The 21974-nt window shown below is 40.5% G+C and overlaps 3 protein-coding genes across 3 annotated transcripts; 1 reads left to right on the plus strand and 2 right to left on the minus strand.

Moving 5' to 3' along the window:
- Positions 1–382: 382 nt before the first annotated feature.
- Positions 383–1215, plus strand: N7533_008251 (OBAP family protein; the record flags this gene model as incomplete). Its single annotated transcript, XM_057104901.1, has 3 exons — positions 383–599; positions 677–1132; positions 1193–1215. 3 exons carry the CDS (start codon positions 383–385, stop codon positions 1213–1215), a joined length of 696 nt encoding a protein of 231 aa, XP_056959858.1.
- Positions 1216–4311: 3096 nt separating this feature from the next.
- On the minus strand, positions 4312–6950 carry N7533_008252 (uncharacterized protein; the record flags this gene model as incomplete). Its single annotated transcript, XM_057104902.1, has 3 exons — positions 4312–4841; positions 4912–6355; positions 6402–6950. The coding sequence occupies 3 exons, from the start codon at positions 6948–6950 to the stop codon at positions 4312–4314; spliced, it is 2523 nt and encodes an 840-aa protein (XP_056959859.1).
- A 4973-nt stretch (positions 6951–11923) lies between these two features.
- On the minus strand, positions 11924–21230 carry N7533_008253 (putative polyketide synthase; the record flags this gene model as incomplete). The annotated part of the gene is made up of 6 exons (XM_057104903.1): positions 11924–13764; positions 13814–14505; positions 14563–16783; positions 16838–17058; positions 17111–20192; positions 20261–21230. The coding sequence occupies 6 exons, from the start codon at positions 21228–21230 to the stop codon at positions 11924–11926; spliced, it is 9027 nt and encodes a 3008-aa protein (XP_056959860.1).
- Positions 21231–21974: the final 744 nt, after the last annotated feature.

Raw genomic sequence — 21974 nt, forward strand, 5'->3', positions numbered from 1 at the left:
TGTACATAGTTTTAGTATGATATTTAACCTATAATCACTATTTTCTGAAAGCTGTAAGAGATGTGGCTCGATCTTAAACCCCTAAGAAAAATGAGATAAAAAAAGGTGTTGTGTTCGCCACAAAGCCGCTTTTGCAAATAATACGTACTTAACCAATTCTCAACGCAGTAAGCTGACTTCTGCACCAACGAGAAAACAGTACTAAAAGGTCTGTTAACTTATAGCTCTCAATGCCAGCAAATGAAATCATCATGACGTCAATTAATGATGTCAGAACTTCGAAATCTGATCTGTCTACATAATGTACGTTGCTTTGAAGTTTTATTTTGTCCCTCTCTAGCGAAGTATTCATCAATCAATTTGAGAAGTTATATCATTCGAGATGTCAACGTGCGCACGAAGTTCACAAGTTGAAGATAGTGGGACCGCAGGTAGTCCCCGTACGATCAAGAGCAGAGTCCTTGATACAGGCGCTTCACTGGTTCAGGATTTCACTCCAGTCAAGCAAGTATGCGCTCATTTGCATGCATTCCACGTCTATGCAAACGATCCAACTCGATGCGTTGAGGCCAACCATTATTGTACACATTTGACTGAGGGTATGTGTAGTTCTATTGTTTTGACTTCTTCATTACCATTTCGAATACTGTAATTGCTGACTAAGATGATTTAAAAGATATCCGGCAATGCTTGATCTACGATTCTCCCGATCACAATGCTCGTTTGATCGGTATCGAGTATATGGTCTCACCGCGCGTGTTTGTTACTCTCCCCCAGGAGGAGCGTAAGCTATGGCATACACATGAGTTCGAAGTCAAGAGCGGTCTGCTTATCATGCCAGCACCAGCAGGCGTTCCTACCTCCGTTTGGGAGGCTGCGGAGACAGCTGAGATGAGAGATGTTGTCCCGCTATATGGGAAGACGTATCATCTTTGGCAGGTAGATCGAGGTGATCCTGTTCCAATGGGGCCACCGCAGTTGATGGGTAGCTTCACGACGCATGGTAGTGTAAAAATGGCGCACGAGAAAGGTTTGGACGGACTGCTTACAGGCCGGAATCAAAAATTCGGGGTCGACCATCATCAGAAAGCTAAAATGCGTGAAAATATTCCTGGAGTTGAGAAGCATCCCGGTACGTTCCTTCATGCTTAACGAAATATTCGAACTAAGCTGACAGTCTGGGCTTTGATAGACGCCGACGCGGCGTTGAAGTAAAAACCATTCACTGGCTCGTGGAGTAGCGATCGTCCTTGCCTTCCAAGTTTGAGTATCATGACAATTGCTAATAAATCGCAATTCAACGTGTCTTGATCAAACGAGTTGAGATAAAGTAAAACACTAGCCTCGGAACCGTATTTACTTCTTCTGTGGTCTGTTTTGGGATGTTTCTGGGATGGAAACCGTACGAGCTAGTCGCGGACTGAACTGAGCTGCAAGTTTCATCGCAGCTGCGAAGGGAAGGCCTCCTCTGAGCAAAGAGAAGGCAACCTAGCGCATCGCCTGTCAAGCAAAAAGGATTGGCATAGTGGTGTAATAAGACTGCAGGATTGTTGAAAGAATGCTGTCCGAGTGACGTCCGCTACGATGGAATCGTTTCGGAAAGGGAGACCAGTTTCCCCCAAATGATCTGCGATCTACCGAATGAAATTAAGTATCCAGCCTCGAAAGAGTATTCCGTATCGAAGGAACTACACTAGCTACGTAGTGAAGAGAGTGTGATGATTACGATTATCCATTGCCTCTATGTTACCAGTTCTATTGGGGAGACAAGGGGCCTATGAAAATGTCTTTGCCAACGGTGCGCAGTAAATATCAATATATTATATAATTAAGTTACATGATGATCTATTGTAATGGGTGTTTCCGCTCTCAACATCGGCATCCCGGAGTCATGTGATTGAGGCCTTAGCAACAAGGCCATCGTTTTGTTTCGCGAGGATAAGTAGTATTCGTTCGATAGTATCAATAATAATCATGCATGTTCCCCCTTACGAAATGTTCTACTGAGGCTGCTGAGGTTTCGGTATCGATATACTGCCCATGAAAGGTTCTGTTATTCGTTCTATTGTTCCTCTATAGCGTCACACTTCGTCTAATACTCTCCTGCACTCTGCGAGTGTGGAGTGTGTTGGTTTTGTCCTCTTGTGATCGACCCGTCTGCTTGACAGACAGCCAGCGAGCATTCCCATCTTTCACTATTTAATTTTATTTACTTATAAGATGTTAACTAGAAAGATTATTTAGATCTAAGAAATTCTCTCTACTCTCTAACCCTAATTACTTACTATATTTTTATCTAATCTAATATCTCCCTAACTACTATATTTCAATTACTTTTTTCTTTATTATAACAGAATGTTATACTATTTTATCCCTACTAATCATTATTTATATTATATAACTAAGATTATAAAAAAATATTCATAGACTTATTACTAATAGTTTATCTCGAGATAAAATAGACCTAGTTTGGATTTGACTATGGATAGTAATAAAAATAGATTCTAGAAGAAAGGCTTTAAGGAATCGCCAACACCTCAACTACATTACGAAGATTCTTCCCTTTCATATTGTATAAGCCTATAGCGTGTCATACACGAGCGGGGCAATTACAGTGTAATTTGATCGATATCAAATCAAATGTCACTCCGCTTTACATACTATTCCAGGGGTGATACTGGAGGCACAGGTTGAGGATACTCGCATGAGAGACTGAAGACGGTGGTGACATGAAGATGCTATGGAGAGAAGCTATCTACATGGCAGGCACGGTGGGCACTGGCTGACTCAGCAACCTGGGGCCTGAGCCCTCAGGCCCCAGTAGGTGAGGATAGGGGAGGGGCAAGGACATTAATCAAGGCCGATTCACTATCAAAGCTAGATATTTGGGTGGAATAGGATAATCCTCCGTTTACCGTAGGCGGCAGGCACACAGAGAGACCGATACCTAAAGTCTTGAGGCGGACCCGAAAACCCTAACACTCCGATACGTCCGTCTCTGGTCGTACCTATCCTGTTCCGATGTGTCCGTACTCCCGCTCCCAACCCTCCTTCCCGATCCCGCTAAAGATCCCCAGGAAGGAAAGATCACTAGATCGCATAACCCGCTCAGCGATCGCGGCCCGATTCGACCACCAACGGGGGTCCTGGGGGTGGTGGACGGTCGGGTATACCCTCTAGGGTATTAGACATCCTACCAGCTTTGGCACAATGGACATCATACACTGTGGCGGGTTTCTTGGATAAAGAGGTTTTTTCTAGTTATTAGTTAAGGTGGTCGGTAACATCACATGACGTTCTAGCTTTAGTTTTGTCCTTCCCGTTAAGGGAAGAACCTACCAAATACATCTATCTCTAAGTTATCTTTTACGTCTGTTGAATCATCAGTTGTATGCCATACAGTCTACCTAGCTGGATCAGGAGTTCTTATTTGGTAAGTGATATAGGGAGTAATCCTTATCCTCTTCATCCTCATTCTTGAGCGCCAGTATCAGTAAGTGAGTCAGTGGGTCCGCCAACGTCCGAGCGGAGTACCGATTATCACTATTGGGCCAAGATCAAGGTGTATAGAAGTATTACCTTCTAAGAAGAGTATTAATTTGCTAGACCTACTATAAGAGAATATTCAACCTAAATAGTATTAGGGGACTGCTTTATATTCTTTTTCTATATCTTATATCCTATTATTAATATAGAATTAGTATTTACTTCCTAGAGAAGGAGTATCTAAGACGATAATAATAATACTATTATCTTACTCTTTTCTTAGAAAATATATTAGAGTTATATAATATATATCTATAGGAAAATACTCTTCTTTATTAAAACTGATTATGTCCCTCTAACTATTATATATAGAAACTACCTAATTATAGTTAGATACTTCTTAGAAACTTTATCTTTAAGCTCTATACCCCCCGTTAAATATTAGTACTTAATTTTCTTTAGAATCTAATACCTTAATCTTATTTTTCTTGTCTAAGGAAGTAATAATAATATTTTTATTAGTCCTATCTAGACTTCGGCACGACCCACGGGTACCCATGGGTACCCATACCCAACCCATCGATGGGTTAGGTTTTGGGTCCAAATCTCCGACCCATGATGGGTTATGGGTCGGAGCTCAAAACCCATAACCCATCATGGGTACCCATATGGGTACCCATATTGCTGTAAACAGGGCAAACTACGAAAAATCTCGTGATTGCATAATTAATGCAAATTTAGCTGTAATTTTAGGTATTCTAGTCACATGTAAAAGAACCTACATGATGATGATAATTGATTCAAATTAATTCTATTATTCAAATTCTAGTACTGCTCAAAATTATTGTCCTCTCTGTGTTTACGCTTCCTTGTAGACATCCGTAGCTGAGTCCCATTCTCTGGTAATAGAGGCTGCTGAGGATCTTGACCCTCAACACCAAGATCTATTAATTCAGTAGTAGAAGCTACAACAATATCCTCCTCCTCCTCCTCCTCCTCCTCCTCCTCCTCCTCATTATCACTAATCGAAACTATCTCAACATCCTGGAGATTCTCATCATTCTGTTCCTTTGACATCTCAATCTCATCCAACGTAAAATACTTCTCAAGCTGCTTCATCTCTGCCTCCTGGAGATCGAATCTTGATGCACACAGGAATAGCATGATTTCTTCAATAGTCTCAGACTTTAAACGGCCGCGTCGGTAATGGCAGACATCACGCGCGGTGTTAAAAAGCCGCTCAACACCAGCACCAGTTGCAGGGATTGAAAGAAAATCTCGAGCAAGCAATGCAGTTGCGGGAAACCGAGACTGGTTCTCACGCCAAAAATGAAGTGGTTCATCTTCGACTGGGTCTAGAAATAAATTAGTATAGAATATTAAAGATAAAGACTCTTTATGAAAGAGTTAAAGAACAAGACTGACCACTATCAAGATACTGAGCAGCCTCATCTCCAACAGGTTTTGCTATAGTCTTGCTCCCACTGAGCATCTTGTTGAGTTTTGATGTAGGTCTTGATGATGCCTGGGGTGTAGGTGAGGCTTGATCTCTGGCAAGACGTTGCTGATATGGAAGCAGTGCTGACTGGAATGATTTGCGATATGCAACACGCCACTGTTGCTCCCAGTCATCAGTTTGAAAGAACTGGAATTTGCTATCTGGTGCAACCATAGTACAAATCGCAAAGATATGTCCTTTCACACCATCTGTTTGCGAATAGTAGCCACCAAGCTTCTGTCGGCCAGCTTCAAGTGATTGGAGCATCTGCTTTTTCCATGGAATCCGCTTCTTCTTTAGCTGACCTATTGACTTCTCAAGATGCTCAAAGAGTGCATTGTAGAGCTTGAAAACCAGATGTGTAGTAACCTCCTTTGTCTTTGACAGCTCAGTAGTGTAGTCAAAGAAAGGCTCTGTAATACAGAGAAGATAATCAATCTGACGCCACTCCTCATTATTAAGCAACATCTCTTTACAATCATACTGCTCACAGAATGATATAAAGTAGCTGCGTAGTCGTTTGGCACGTCGAAGCATCAAAAAGGTTGAGTTCCATCGAGTTCGGACATCTTGAATAGGCACTAGCCTAGGTTCTTTAGGCTGAAGCTGGAGAAAGGTCTCTCGCCGTTGAGGACTGGCATGGATGTAAATTGCAAGATAGCGGACCTTGTTCAATGTGCCTGAAATCTCATGTTTCTGTTGTTTTGCATTTGCCTTTGCTGCAGACGATTGCCGATCGGTCCATTTTGTCTCAGCGGCATCATTTTGGGGTACAGCTTTAAGACGATCAAGAAGCTGATTCAGACAGAGCTGGATGACATGGGCAAGACAAGGGATTCGGATAACAGTGGTCTCACTAGAGAGTGCTTGCTGAATTGTATCCACCAAAGTTTTGTTGTTTGTCGCATTGTCTGTTGTAATTCCAAAGACTCGATTTTGGATGTTGTGATGGGTCAAGGTCTCAAGGAGAACTGCGCTTAGATTTGCACCAGTATGTGAGCCATATAATGGCTTAAATCCAAGAAGAACCTCTTGATATACCCAGTTGGCATTAACAAAATAACCAGTGATTGCCATAAAAGCCTGGTTATAGGGAGAAGTCCAACAATCTAGTGCAATCGATATTTTTGACTCAGGAGGAAGGGTTTTGAGAGTAGAGCGTTGTTTATCTTGGATAATATCTCGTAATCGTCGCCGAATCGTTGTTGCAGAAGGTATCATCGGAGGAGAAGGTGCTAAGCGTGCAGATCGGATAAGGGTGTGGAAGGTTGGATGTTCAATAAGATGGAATGGTAGGCGATTTAAGGTGAGAAACTGCAATAGCTGTGTCTCCCATGTAGTTTGTGAGAATGACTGAGTAGCTGTTTGGCCCTAAAATAGTTAATATAAGATAAATAATAGTAAATAGAGAACATACTTCTGATATTAGGAACTGAGAGATATCCTCTTTTCTGTTGGCCTTGACCTTTTGGCAAGCTGCTGTTTTGAGATGCTTTAACAGAGTTGATGTACCATATAGACTTCTGCCATTTGGTAAAATTGATGCAGGATGCTCTAAGATCCGGGCACAGTTTTTACACATAACCTTTGGTGCCCCATCTTTACAAGCGGCAACCTGATCAAAGTGACTCCAGATATCTGAATTGCGATTTGTATCCCATTTGAGATTGCTTTTCTGTCCAAAGTCTGTCTGGAGCCACCAATCAACCCAATCTGTGTGAGTCATGCTGTTGTAAAGTACAAATGCCTTTCTCCGATTGGGGCCAACACGAGTAAATAAGTCAGGGGGAGGAAGATTGCTCGGTCGGAGAAAATCAGGCTCACTACCTTCAATTGGACAAGAACCAAGAATACTGTTTGTCGGCGTAATAAGAGGATTTGAAGGAGTAAAATCAGTTAACTGACCTGTGTCCCCCTCATAAAGAGAGGGCAGAAAGTCAGACTCCTGGCTTTGGCCTTGGGACATATTGACACCAACTGAAAAATAGCTGTAGAGAAAGCGAGACATATTAGGAGAGAACATACCTTTAGCAAAGAGATTGACTGAACAGACAGATTCTTCTAAATCCAGCTGGAAAAGGGGATAAGTAAAAGCAATATAGGGAAATGATATTTTATTGGCTATGGGCACAGATCTGATCCACTGAAACCCATCACCAACCCATCAAGCCCATGTGATATATCGAAAGCCCATCAAAAACCCATCGGAAACCCATAATACCCATCAGAAACCCATTTAATACCCATTCCCAACCCATTTCCCACTTTTTGGGTCGAAAAAGATTTTGACCATGGGCAGTTTTTGGGCGAAAAACCATCCCACCTATAAGATAGACTCTTTGTCTCTAAAAGCTCTCTATTACCTGGGTATCTATAGTAAAAATGAATAAATAAATACTAGTAGACTTTATTCTCTATGAGTATTTATTAGTGCTCTAGATTTTGGTAGTTCTTGAAGTGAAAAGCATTTTTGATCCCTGTTATATTGGAGTATGTATTACCTTCCTAGAGATATATATCTCCATGTTCTTCCAAGGTTAAGCGTCAAAACAGCCAAAACATTACATACTACAAAAATAGAACCACTGCTACCTAAATTTAACAATTTGATCTGAAAAAAATAAATAATTTGATTCAAAGATTCTTCTGCTGATTTTAAAAAATGTATTTTGAGAAGAGACTGTAACTATACAGCCATGAAGTCATGAATATCAAAATTACAATGATCAGTCAGCTGAATTATCCATGCCAAGCCTCAAATTTATGCACAATATGGGTTTTTTGTACCCATATGGGTACCCATGAAAAACCCATGGGTACCCATCGGGATGGGTGCACCATTTTGAAAAAACCCATAACCCATCATGGGTTGGGTATGGGTCCAAAAGTTGGACCCATTTGGACCCATTGCCGAAGTCTAACTAGGATATAGTTCTCTATAGATAAGTTTAAAGTACTTTTAGTAATTCTAATACCTACCTCTAAACTAGAATTAATATACTTTATCTATATACTACTCTTCCTTAAAGTTTATATTCTAAAGTAAATAGACTTTATTATAATTATAAAAGAAACTATAATTTTAATAGATAGAGATTTAAAATAAATAGTTCTTAGATTTAAATAGAAACCTTAGTAGGAAAAAGTATTCCTTTAAACTAAGTTATTTCTTAAACTAATAGTATTATTAGAAGAGAATAGTAATATCTAGTATTATCTAGTAATAGATATATCTAATTAGGAATTAGAAGAAGTCTTATTTTAGATCTATAATTATTCTTAATAGTTATTTAAAACTAGAGAGTATTAGATTATTAAAAGAAAGAAGGAAATCTTTCCTAATATATTATAATAGAAGAAGTAGTCTAGATCCTATATAAACTTTATAATATATATAGTTACTTTATAACCTAAATTATTTTAGAGTATATAATTAGTTAATATTACTAGCCTATATAGTATAAGAATACTAAGACTTATTATTTATTATATCTATATTATTAAGTTATTAGATCTAACTTCCCTTATTAGAAACTATTAGTTATAGTAGTCCTAGAACCTATAATAGTATTTATAATAGACTTTATTAGTCCTTTTAGTCTATTAAATAGTAAGGGCTATAATTTTATCTTAGTAGATATTAATTATATATTAAAATATATAATTATAATACCTATAGTAAATCTAAACTAAGAGGATATTTTTTTATTCCTTATATACTAAGTAGTCCTAGACTTTAGATAGTTAATATTAGTATATACTAATAATAGTTATTATTTTATTATAAAGAAATTATATAATTAGATCTTATAATATAGTATAAAATTTATTAATACTCTATAAAAGGCTCTCTAGAGTTTTAGTCTTATAGAATAAGTAGTCTAAATAATTATAAAAATATATTAAATAGTTATAGTTAGTAATTTTATAGTATTTACTAAATAGTATTAATATCTATAACTTATAGTCTAAGTAATTAATTTATATCTATTAGAAGACTATAGATATACCCTATATTAAGTATTCTTAGATAGTTAACCTTAATACTATAGATATTTATCTATTAATTCTTTACTATTATAGAATATACTTAAAGAAATCTTAACCTTAGAAGAAATCTCTCTAAATCTCTATATAACTATTAAATTAAATTAACTTTAACTAGAATCTACCTAAGAGAAGATTTAATAAGTATTTCTTAAAAGATAATAGAAGATAGTAGATAATCCTAGGTACCTTTTCTAAGTAAATAATCTTATTCTTTTAAAAAGAAGAGAATTAGATTTAATTTATAGATAAAAAATAGAAGTATAATAGTTTAGACTATTCTAAGTTACTTAAGTTCTTAGCTACAATTATTTAGTAATTCTTTATAATCTCTTTTTAAATTTAATATATAGAAAGTACTATATTAATTATATTAAGATATTTATCCTTTACTAGAAATCTAATAAAGATACTAAAGTACTAATTCTATAGAGTTAGATTAAGTACTAAGTATAAGTAGTATAAAGTACCTTAAGAAAAAACTATAAGAATTTCTCTAAATAATTTAAAATTCTATAATCTAATTATTTTTTATATATTTATTATTACTATTATCTATTACTATATACTATTAAGAAAAGTACTAAAATACTTAGTAAAACTCTTTCTTTCTTTTATTCTCTTAATACTCTTATTTATTTTCTTTAATCTAATTCCCTTAAACTCTAACTTCTCTAAATCTTTATATTACTCTTTTTAATACTCTTTTCTTTATTAATTCTTATCTTATTTATAATAGAAAGAGAAATATTACTAATTACTCTCTCTCTTTTCTAAAAGGATATTAAACTTATAGTAATCTCTTTAGAAATTAAAATTTAGTATTAATATCTCTTATCTTTTTTTACTTTTCTTTTAACTTACTTTCTTTCTCTAACTTAACTTCTCTATCTTTAACTATAATTTCTATTAAATTATTACTTAAATCTTTCCTTTAACTAATAGTTATTATATAAAGATAACTTTAACTTCTCTAACTAATAAATAAATATCTTAGAATACTTCTAACCCTAATACAAACAATCTAATATATACTAAAGAAGTTAGAACTTATAAGATTAGATTTCTAATTATTAAATTAAGTACTTAGGGTATAGTTCTTATTAAAATCCTTAAATATAAAGATATTCTTTTATCTAAATCTAGTATTAAACTAAATATTTTAGGACTATTTTAATCTAGTTAAGAAATAGTTAAGAAATATAAACTAACTTAAAAGAAAGTTTCCTAGTAAGAAATTAATAAACTTACTAAAAATTCTAAAGTAATAAAAATACTAGATTCTATTATAGTAGAAGTTCTATAAAATCTAGAGTTTAACCCTAAGACTAAAGTAATTTAATTTAAAGAAAAAGAACTTAACTCCCTCCCTATAAGCTTATAGTCTCTTAATAAAAAAGAGTATCTTAATTTAAAACTATTTAACTTATTAGATATCTAATTACTTATATAGTATAAAAGAAAGGTTAGATAAATTTTTCTAGTAATTTTTATAAAAAATAGAACTATTTAAGTAGAATTTAAATATATTATTAATATAATCTAGAATAGAATATTTATCTTTTCTCTTAAGATTTAATAATTAAATATTAAGACTTATTTTAAATAATATATAATTAAATCTACTCTCTAACTCTACTCTACTAAAAGTTATCTTTAAAAAAAAATATAAAAGATTATCTCTAATACTAGAGATATCCCTATAATAGATATAGTAAAGAATTAAGGGAAATTTATAAAATATAATAGAAAAATCTCTCTTTCTAGTCTAACTAAAATTTAGAGTATAGCTACTACTATTAAGATTTTAAAATTAAAATCTAGTAGAGGAAAGAAATATAAACTTAGGTTAAAGAAAACCTATACTCTTAGGATTACTAAAGTAGTTATTAAGAAGGACTATATTAAGTAACAAACAATAAAATTAGTTCTAGTATTAAAAAGGGAAATTATAATACTCAAGGAATATATTATCAGTAAGAAAAGATAGAGTAACTTACTTATACTAGAATTTATTAAGTACAGAAAGGAAGTTCTATCTAAGTCTCTTAACTAACAGTAAGTTACAGCCCTATCTACAAAGGTAAACAAGAATAATAAAGAGAACTATAATTCTTTAGTTAGAGTATAAGGCAAAGATAATAAGGAGATTATAATAGATAACTTATAAAAAGGGATAAGTTTTGAGAGTTTGAGTTTAGGCGCTATTTATCTTTATCTTTCCTTCTTCATTTAAATATTTCTTGTGGTAGGACTTATTATTGATACCCTAGGGGCACTACGGCCACTACTATTATTTGTTTTCTATTATCTAAGAGGGCTAATGTATAGAATTACTTTAGTGATTCTACGGGGCTCAGGCCCTATGGTGTGGTGGGTTTCTTGGATAAAGAGGTTTTTTCTAGTTATTAGTTAAGGTGGTCGGTAACATCACATAACGTTCTAGCTTTAGTTTTGTCCTTCCCGTTAAGGGAAGAACCTACCGAATATATCTATCTCTAAGTTATCTTTTGCGTCTGTTGAATCATTAGTTGTATGCCATACAGTCCACCCAGCTGGATCAGGAGTTCTCAACACGACAATTCTGTTGTACAGCAGGGCGTGCTGAAAGCGGGAGTTGACTGTAGTGAGGTATAAAATGGCACTTATGTCCACTTGTTTTTTACCGTGGGAGAAGTCATCATTCACTTCGCCAAGACTTTCAAATGCACGAAATTTTGTTTTTTTCTTTCTAGTTGTGTGACTATATCTACTAAAGTATCCTTCTTATTCAGGGTGTAGGCAGCTAATTTAGCCATCAAATGATGAATTCCATTTATTATGTTGGGAAGAACGAAATTTTTCACAAGCGATCAGTTTAAAACAAGTTTCTTAGATCAGTCCACCGTCGGCTCATCGCATAGCCTTTGGAGTTTCGGGGTAGATTCCCGGCGCAACAACTTGCACTGCGGGGTTGTGCACAAAAGACTGAAGCAAGCCGTAGTAAGATCGAAGGAGCATCTCAGCATGACCCATTTCATAGAGGCCTTGCTGGACCGACAAAAGAACAAATGTTTCACCAGTGCTGAAGTTGCCTACATCCAAGCTGAGATCAAACGCTGTCTCGCCGCCGCTCCACAGGTCACCGTTGGCCACACACCCACAAAAGCTTCTCGTCTGAGCAATCTTTGGACGGTAATTGAAAAGTATTTGTGTAAGAGGGTTGTGGGATATAGATCGAGGAATATCAAGCTCTGACACAATGACGTCGAAAGGTACACGAGAATAAGAAAATGCGTCTTGTGTGCTAATCTTGGTTTCTTTCATGGCTTCACTGAAGGATTGACTTGATCTCAGGTAGAAGCGGAGGGGTAGAATGTTGAAATAGAGTCCGACGCTGTGCCGCACATCTTTCTCGCCTCGATTTCCATCTCCAAATCCAATACAGACATCATTGAGTTCGAAAAGACGAAGCACCATAATCTGCCAAGTTGTCAGATAGAAGTGCATGGGTGAGGTTTTGAATATTTGGCAACATTTTTCAATTGCCTGTGATATCTCGGTATCAAGTCGAATACGCGCAGTATGACACTTGAATTGGGCGACTGTAGGCCTTGTCGAGCGTAAAGAAAATGGAAGCAGCGGAATCATGGGTAAAGCATCATTGAATCGTGCTCGCAGGTAGTCCAGGTCCAGTTTCCAAGCCCCGTTTTTGTACTCCCTTAACTGTCTCAATGTGTAATCTGGGTACTGGAGCGTATCCTGGGCAACATGAGCCCCATTGTATGAATCTTCAATGCCTGATAACAGAATTTCGAGGCTAATACCATCCATATTGATGTGATGAAACCCAATGATGATCCAATGCTGATCCTTGGTCAAGGAAAGCAGCTGTATTCGAAGTATTTCACCTTCACTAAGATTGAACTCATGCATCTTCAACTTCCTAGAAAATTCCTCGACTTCACTAGCATGAGTAATCTTGATGTGCTCCAACTGTAACTTCGACTTTTTCAGGACACCTTGCCTGGGCTTGCCCTCGCTGGTAAAGAAACAAGTCCTCAGAGCTTCATGATTTGCTCCCAATGAGTCAATGGCCTTCTTGAAGTCGTTGACCCTCAATTGGCCCTTAAGGTTGAATGTTATTGTCACGTTGAATGCAGTCTTGTTATTATCTAAGAGCTGCAAGGACCAGAATCGTGAATGTCCGAAGGATATTGGCAGTGTTCGTTCAACATGAGTCTTCAGCTTCACGATAACGTCATTACCTATTTCCATAGATGAGATACTCTCATTTTCCGCATCTGATTCAGGGTCTCCAATAGATATTGACGTCGTAGAGCCACCACTGTGATACTGAGACAAGATCCAACCATCAGATGTCAGGCCTTCTTTTTCGTTCTCTATCGCAGGATCTGTGACATGGACTGCCCCCCCCACTTCAGGAGATCTCGCAGGCCCTGGTATAAGGGTTTGAGATACCTTTTCACCTTCTAGCATGGGGTCGGCATGGCTTTCCAATTTTGGAATCAATGTCCCAGGCAAAGTATTGGCAGCATACGCGAGAAGGTCCCGGATAGAGCGTGAGTTGAAAATCTTGAGCACTGGAATATCTAGTGTTAGTTCCTTGAGGAACCAGGACCTAAGGTCAACGGCAACCAAAGAGTCAACCCCAAGCTCATCCGGACTCATGTCAAGCATAGGTTTGCCCGGGTCAGCTTGAAGTGCGGATTGTAGTTTCAATATGAAAGCATCTATGTCAAAATGAGTATGTCGAAATCTGAAATTCAGAAATATCGTTACCTTCCAAAATGTTGATCACCTCTTGATGTGAAGAGGCCTCTAATAGTCGTAACTTGAGCACTACCGCCCCTTTATCCTTACTCTGCTCTGTAGGAAGAATGCTTTCCTTGAACACGAGATGTTGGAACATAGGGCTGGTGACCCAGCCCTTCGAGAGGTCGTCGTCAATCCTGAGTCCACTGCAAATTTGGGAACTCTCTCCGTTATCTGCGGACGTAAGAACGCCTTCCGCAAACACTTCATGGAAGTCTTGCTCGGACATCCATGTATGTCCCATCCGGTAGAGGAATGTCTGCTGCGCCATATTTAATTCTCGTGTCACATAACCATTACCAACTATAGCCCCAATGTGGATCGCCTGGCCTCGCAAGCCACGTTTTTGGCGCTGGGAAGCCAAGCTAGTCATGAACATATTGGCTGCATTATAGGCCACCTGGCCTTGATTCCCCGTTATCGCCGCCATGGAGGAGAAGAATATAAGAAAGTCCAAAGTATTGTCTGAGAACAACTCATCCAATATGATGCTGCCTTCTACCTTCGGGAGAAGCACCTTTTCAAGCCGAGAGAGATCAAGATCAATGAACATCGTGTCCTGCAAAACCATCGCACCTTGTGCAACACCAGCGATTGGGGGCATGGATTTAAGAATCTGTCGATGGGTTGCATGGACCGAATCTCGATTGGTAATATCACTCAAAAAGTCAGTCAGTCACGGTCCGGTCAAGTTAAGAAGGGAATGTTTAGCTCACGTCGAGAAAACTCTCACTGTGCAACCAGATGCCGTAATTTTCTCTAGCCATTTGTCGCTCACATTCGGATTACGACTTGAAAGGGCAATGTGTTGCGCACCTTGCCTGATCATCCACTTACAAAGAGACAGGCCTAGTCCACCAGTTAAACCCACCAGCCAGTAAGTCTTGTTTCTTGCAAACTTGACCCGCCTACTGGCCGGCTGGACTTGAACTGGAAGCTGTGAGTCACCCCAAGCAATCAGAGTCTGGTCGTCTGTTTGATGTGAACTTTTCATTAGGTGGTGTAGACTCAAAGTTTGCACTCCGTGTACGATGCCTTGGGTTACTTCACTCTGAACTCCGACCCACGCCGCTCGGAGTCGTATCCCAACCTCATACGTGGTTGGAGAACGTGACGATCCCAGGGGCCTGTTAGTTAGAGACACTTTATCTTCGAACTCACAGTCGAGTGGCAGACAATCTCGAAGGACCGAATCCATATCTTCATCTCCGCCCAAGTTGACAAATCGAGCAATCTTATGCGATAAAATATTTCCCAGCTCACGGCCTGTAGAATGCCTATGAATGCTGGTCCAAGGAGTTGTCAGATGTTCTTTTTTCGTTGATAGAAGAAGCAGATGTACTCCTTTCTCCTTTGCATATCTGGTCAAGATTGGAGTCAGGACGGTACTCGGATTCAAAACTGCGAGCCTCTGCTCTGGAAGAAGCCCATTCAACATGGAAATGGCTAAAAGATGGTCATAGAGCTCTAGCATTGCGAATATTCCTTGATCTTCCACATGGCCGGATTGTAGCGTCCAAGTCTGAGGCACATAGATTCTGGAGTCCAAGGAGTCTGAAAGAGCTATGATGAACCCACCACTCGAGTGAGCCTTCCCAAACACAAGAAACAAACTATCTGACGGTGTAATCCTGATCGGTTGGAGAAGTGAATGAGTGACATTGACTTCGATATGGCCTGCCCGACAAGCCTTTTCTTCTGAATGTTTTTCCCTGACCTTGTATCCTGTTTCTGTGCGCTCAATAGTGACTACAGAATTCGAGCGATCAACATTCTGAATAATGAGTCGCTTAGCAGAGTTGTAACGGCTGTTCCTAGTTTCGCTGAGCCGGTATCGTGGTACCAAAAACATTCCATTTTGTAAGGACAACTCCGGTTCATTGTACCACAGGAGGTCATTCAGTTGGTCTCTTTGCTCCCAAATATCTGCAATCTCAAGTTGAAGAGTCTTCTTTGCAATGATTTGTCCATCTGTGTCCTCGATGGAATGCAGATTGAGAAACTGGATATGAAGATGGGACATTTCCAATACCAGGGTCCGTCGGACACCTAGAAACATGTTACAGTAAGGGTTATCCCCTTGGGCTCCATGTGCTAACCAGAGGACATTCTTGCTCTTTTTAAATAGCTCCTGGAAGGAACTCAGCCTGCGCGGTGTCATGGTAGTGAAAAGCGACTCATCGAGCTCAATTAAGCTGATAACCGTTCCCATGACTGGTAATTCTTCGGTTACGAGATCATCCAATGAGACAACAGTTCGAATTTGTCGATAGTGACGTTGAAGTAGATCGACAGCCCCAGAGACTATTGAGGCAGTCAATTCTGTTTTACCGCCGATGATTGTTAAGGCATGGATGTCCAATGCCTCATGGGTAGAAGCTAGGGGCTCGCGAAGAAATCTGACCCGATGATCCAGAGCTTGAGTAGCCATGGCTGAGAATGGAGGCTGGAAGTTCGAGGTTGTTGAGTTGAGTGCTTCAAGTCCAGAAAACCCAGCTTGCTTCATCAATTCATCCCATCTGCTTTCTGATACGAATGGTGAAAGTGATCGACCCTCGTCATAGCCAAGCCAGCTGCTAGGCAGTGCACCCAGAACAAGGCCGAAACGCATGACATTAGGGCTCGTTATTTCGACCAAAAGAAGAAATCCACCAGGCTTGAGAAGTCGCCGAACGTTGGAAAGAGCTTTTTCAATACTTCTTGTAGCGTATAACGCGAAACAGGCGATTACAACATCGAATGACGACTCTTTGAATCCCTGCTCCACTATGTCCTTTTCTATGTCCAGTGTTTTATACGACATCCGGGACTGATACTCCGATAACCTGTGACGAAGGTCATCAAATTGCATGTCCGTGATATCAGTATAGGTGTACGATGCAAAGGCTGTGTCCATGGCTCGCACCACCTTATCAGTCACAATACTGGCACCGGCTCCTGATCTTTAGTAAGCTTATAAGGTCAACAATCTTCGTGGATAAAATATCATACCAATCTCCAGGACATTGACATGTGGATACCGGTGGCTGACATGCCTTGCCATTACAGTGACTTCCTCAAGGTAAGATTGAATCCCAAGCGTTCTAGTGTAGAAATCCGACAACATTGTGTCTTGCCCTAGAACTTGGTTTAATTCCATTTCACCTTGAACAATACCGGGGATTCTGTCGCCAATTTTCGTCATGACCTGCACGTCAATACTCTCAGAGTAGCTGCGGTTATTAGCAATTTTGAAGTGGTCTGGGGGTTCTTGGAAATCCTCACTGGTTCAAAATTGCAGTTATATCTTCTTTGGTATCGTGAGCCCATTCAGGATTGGCGAAAGGATGGGTCCCAGATGCAACAACTGAAGCACAATGTTCTGCATATGAAAGGAGATGGCTATGATTCCAAGCTATACTGGACAACTCCGAATGCTGAATTGACTTGCTGAGATTTTTAAGATAAAAGTGGGCGACCCTTTCCAAATCAGAAAACATGGAGAGCTCCTCTGAATGCCGATCATCGTCAGCATATGATCTGAGACGAGTAGGATCATCAACCGCCCAAGTGATTTCTGTGAACAAGGGAACATCATTGGCCGCAGTCATTGGACTCAGTGCTTTTGTATGCATTCCTTCAAGTTGAACAAGGGTACATTTTCCGTCTATTGAATATATATTGACGTCACCATATAATTCCGAAAATTCACCATCTTTCGAGGAAGAGTCGAATTGAAGAGATGCCCCGGGTCTCGCAAATTTGAAACAGGCGGATGGGTTCAGACGCAATCTATCGATTCGGGTCGGAAGGTAAAGTGTGCGTAGCCTTCCGTCTCCTGGGAAGCAATATGCGAGCATCGTGGATTGGATTGCAGCATCTAGAGGAGCTGGATGGATGACCAATTCCCCGTCCTCGCTTGTTTCCGTTGCGACTTCAATCGAGCCAGTAGCCTCATCCATTTTTCTACTCAAGCCCGACAACGCTCGAAACGGACCAGTATATTGGAATCCGAGCTCGGTCACTGAATTGTAAAACCTATCCGTCTCCAATGCAAGGTATTCACCATGGGTTTTGGTTCGTGACGGGAGCACATGCAGAGTCGGCTCACCGAGAAGAATGCATAGCTCGCCGGAAGCATGGAGGGACACAGACGATCCCTTGTTTGTGTGTGAGTAACATGAAAATTCTGCCAAAACGCGATGGTTCTGTTTTTGGAGAATAGAAAGCGTGAAACTTGTCTCCACTCCCGTATTTTCCTCAAGTACCAGGGCTTGTCCGATGGTCACGTTACGAAAATCAATCAGCTGGACCGAGTCTAAGCCAAAACTTGTAATAACAGACTCAACAGCTGCAGAGATGTAGGCGGCAGCGGGAAACACCATCTGGCCTTGTACTTGGTGGTGCATAAGCCAAGGAAGTTCACGAACATGGAGGTAGTTTCGCCATCGAAGGTTTTTATCTGTTCCATCTGGACACCTCGTGCCGAGCAGTTGATGAAATGAGTCGTTATCATTTAAATAAGCATCTGCAGACCGAGACTGATGCCAATAAATACGCTCATGATCCCATGGATAAGAAGGAAGGTCTTTCAGGAGCTTAGGTCTTCGATTGTTGCCAGTCACCATATCCTCAAATTTTGAAAATTCCACAGTGTAACCCCCGAGCGAAGCCCACAGTGAGCCAAGAGCGGATGCAAAGGCTTGTCTAGCATTCATTCCTCGAGTTAATGTCCCAGTGTAAGGTAATAGATGACCGGATACCTCCTGGATTGTTTGGATTGTCGGTCCTTTGAGAGCAGGATGAGGACCAATTTCCAAAGCCATGTCAAAGGGACCAAGAGTGCTAACCGCACGTTTCACCGCCTGGGAAAATAGAACTGGATTGACCATGTTGCTGCTCCAATATGTGTCTGCGAGACTGTCTTTCACATCTTCAATGGCTTCACCATACACGCTGGAAATCCAGGTCGCACTGCCATTGGGCCGAGGTTTATGTGATACTCCACAGTTTTGCAGAGCTGTAATATAGGGGGCTGAAGCCGGGATCATGTGGTGTGAGTGGTAAGCTTTATCGACATTTAGCACCCGAGCAAATTTCTTTTCGTCGTCGAGGATTTCTTTGGCTTCCTCGATCGCATCCGCATCTCCAGAGAGCGTGACACTAGTTGAGGAGTTAAAAGCAGCAAGGCAAACCCGGTTTTTCAACAATTCCGTCTCGCACAGCTCCTGGGCATCTTCATAAGATGTACCCACTGCCATCATTGCACCTTTTTTGCCATCCTTGTCTTTGACATATTGCAAAGACCATCCCCGATAATACGCAACGCGAATAGCATCCTCCGCGCTAAGATATCCTGCAGCATAGGCTGCAGCAATCTCCCCGGATGAGTGGCCAACGACTGCTGTGAATCGGATCGATGCGGCAGAAAGAAGCTCAATCAGGACAATTTGAACCGCAGTGCAAAGCGGTTGTGAGAATGCAGCTTCTCCAACCCGGGATGATTCCGAGTTCTTCAGAATCTCGTCCCGGAGGGACCATTGAGGTCGGTGCTCTTTGGGCAATGTCTGTAACGACCTATCCAAACGACGAATACATTCTTCGACTAATGGTGAGCTTTCTATTAGCTCAGCACCCATCCGAGCCCATTGTGCACCTTGGCCAGTGAAAATTCCAATCAATTTGGGATTTTTGGTGCTTTTAGTCTGTGAGCCCGATAATATGTTGGAAGGTGACTCTGCCGTTGCCTCCAGTCTTTTCAGTAGATCTGCCTTGCTTGGTACAGATATTGAAAGCCTCACAGGTAGCGTAGATCGCCGGGAGTTTAGAGTCCATGAAAGATCGTGGAGATCAACATCGGGGTGTGTTTCGACGTATTTTGAATAAAGACGTAGCATGGTAAAAAGAGACTTTTCACAGGACGCGGAGAAATTAAATGGTGATATAATTTCGTTCCTAGCATTCAACATAGAATTGGCCTCTTCTTGGCCGTTGAATGCCTCCAAAATTGCGTGTGCGTTGGCTCCACCAAAGCCGAAGCTATTGACACTGGCACGACGGACGGAATCTTTTGGAAGTGGTGGCCATTTTTGTGCCTTACTGACAATCTCGAGGTCCTTATAAAATGGCCGAACCGTGGAACTCAACTCATTGAGAAGGAGGTTCGGTGGGACAATTCCATTTTGCAGTGCTAATGATACTTTCAGAACACCTGCCAGCCCGGCCGTGCCCTCGGTATGCCCGATCACCGTCTTGATAGACCCAACATACAATGGATAGTCTTGGGTGCCTCGACGGTAATTAGCCGTGGGGCCAAAGAAAGCCGTACTGATGGCTTCTGCTTCGACAGGATCACCAGCGGGGGTTCCTTGGAACGTTAGTAAACTTCGAGGATGAAAGGGCTGTATGTCCAGTTGTCACAGTAAGTCGACTTACCAGTTCCATGGGCCTCAAAAAATTGGGGCCGGTCGCATGCTTTGGACAAATCCAGTCCAGCGCGAGCATATGTGGTTCGAATTAGATCCATCTGAGCCATGGGACTTGGCATTGTGATTCCTTTGGTGTGACCATCTTGGTTGATGCCGGTTTCACGGACAAGGCACTCAATATGATCACTATTGGCCAATGCATCATTGACACGTTTGAGTACAACCACTGCAATCCCGTCACCTCGAGCGTATCCATCAGCATCCTTGTCCCACATTCGTGACCGACCACTTGGAGACAGCATATTTAACTTGCTCTCAGCGACAAACTGCTCAGGTGCTAATAAGAGATTGGTACCCGCTGCGACTACCACGTCACTCTCGCCATTACGCAAGCTTTGCACAGCCTGGTGCATTGCGATTAGACTCGAGGAGCACGCTGTGTCAATAGTCATAGAAGGTCCCCGCCAGTCAAAAAAGTACGAGACGCGATTCGAAAGGATACTTCGAGCTGTTCCGGACGCGCAGTATGTAGGAACGTTTTGAATGTCTCGGGCCACGATGCTAGCGTAGTCGTCTGTCATCAATCCAACAAAAACACCAGTGTTGGAACCTTGTAACTGTTCCATGGGAATTCCTGCCCTTTCGAGTCCTTCGTAAACTGTCTCTAATAACAATCTTTGCTGAGGATCCATTGAAATTGCTTCCACCGGTTTGGTTCCAAAGAACTGAGCATCGAACAGACGGTGATCATCGGACAGCAGATAGGAGTGGCGAACGCTAGTTGTGCCATGATGACTACCATCTGGGTGGTAAAATTTCTTCAAGTTAAAGCGGCTTGGTGGAATTTCGCTTAAGACGTCTCGTGGTTCTCTCAGCAGTTGCCAGAGGCTGGAAGGTGATGAAGCATCTCCAGGAAAGCGACAAGCACTTCCAACGATGGCCACTGCTTCACCAGGAGTCTGATGATTCCCCGGCATTTCGCTGATAGAACTCAAAGTTTTTTCACACTTGCAGCTGTCGATGTTTAATGGAAGCGAGAAGGGCACGAATTGTAGATGAGAAACGTTCCTCGTATTCTCAACTAGAACCGCGAATCTGTGACCGGCTCATATATTTCTGAGGATAATTCTGTTATCATTCGGGTATAATTTCTAAATGAGCTACGCAAGCTCAACTGAATTTCAGCTGAATCCGACTCCGAACTCCCACGTCTCTTTTACAATATGTAAGCCGATTCTCCACGCACGACAACGCGATCCAAACAGAACTCAATTACATTCCCGTAACATTCGAAACGCAACGTGGCAATAAGGAATTAATCATAATAATATCTAGTTCCAGATTCAATTCCCATCGCGCCACTTGCATCGATAATGATACGAGACAACTTAAACGGTCAGCCAGTCGGCTACCCACCCACGATCGCGTCTTCTCTGCGTACCTTAGCACCTTTAGCCATTTACCGTACCACTAAAACGCAGTACCGTGAGCGAAAATGTAATAAGCAGAAACCTGTGGCCTAGTTGACATGAAACTTTTCAAAACAAAGGAATTCAATCTTTTCGCGAAGTAGTACGCCGATCCAATATTCCGAACAGCCCCTTGTCGTGCTGTCTTGATGGGCAGTTGTTTTTTCCATCACATCTTACGCGAAAAACCCCAAAAGCTAAATGATTGGAAGATCCATCATTACAGGTGTGCATACTTTCTCTATGGAAAGT

Source organism: Penicillium manginii (genome assembly GCF_028828005.1).
Source record: "Penicillium manginii strain IBT 31320 chromosome Unknown utg000005l:1.0-5665137.0:1.0-5668048.0, whole genome shotgun sequence".
NCBI classification, from domain to species: domain Eukaryota; kingdom Fungi; phylum Ascomycota; class Eurotiomycetes; order Eurotiales; family Aspergillaceae; genus Penicillium; species Penicillium manginii.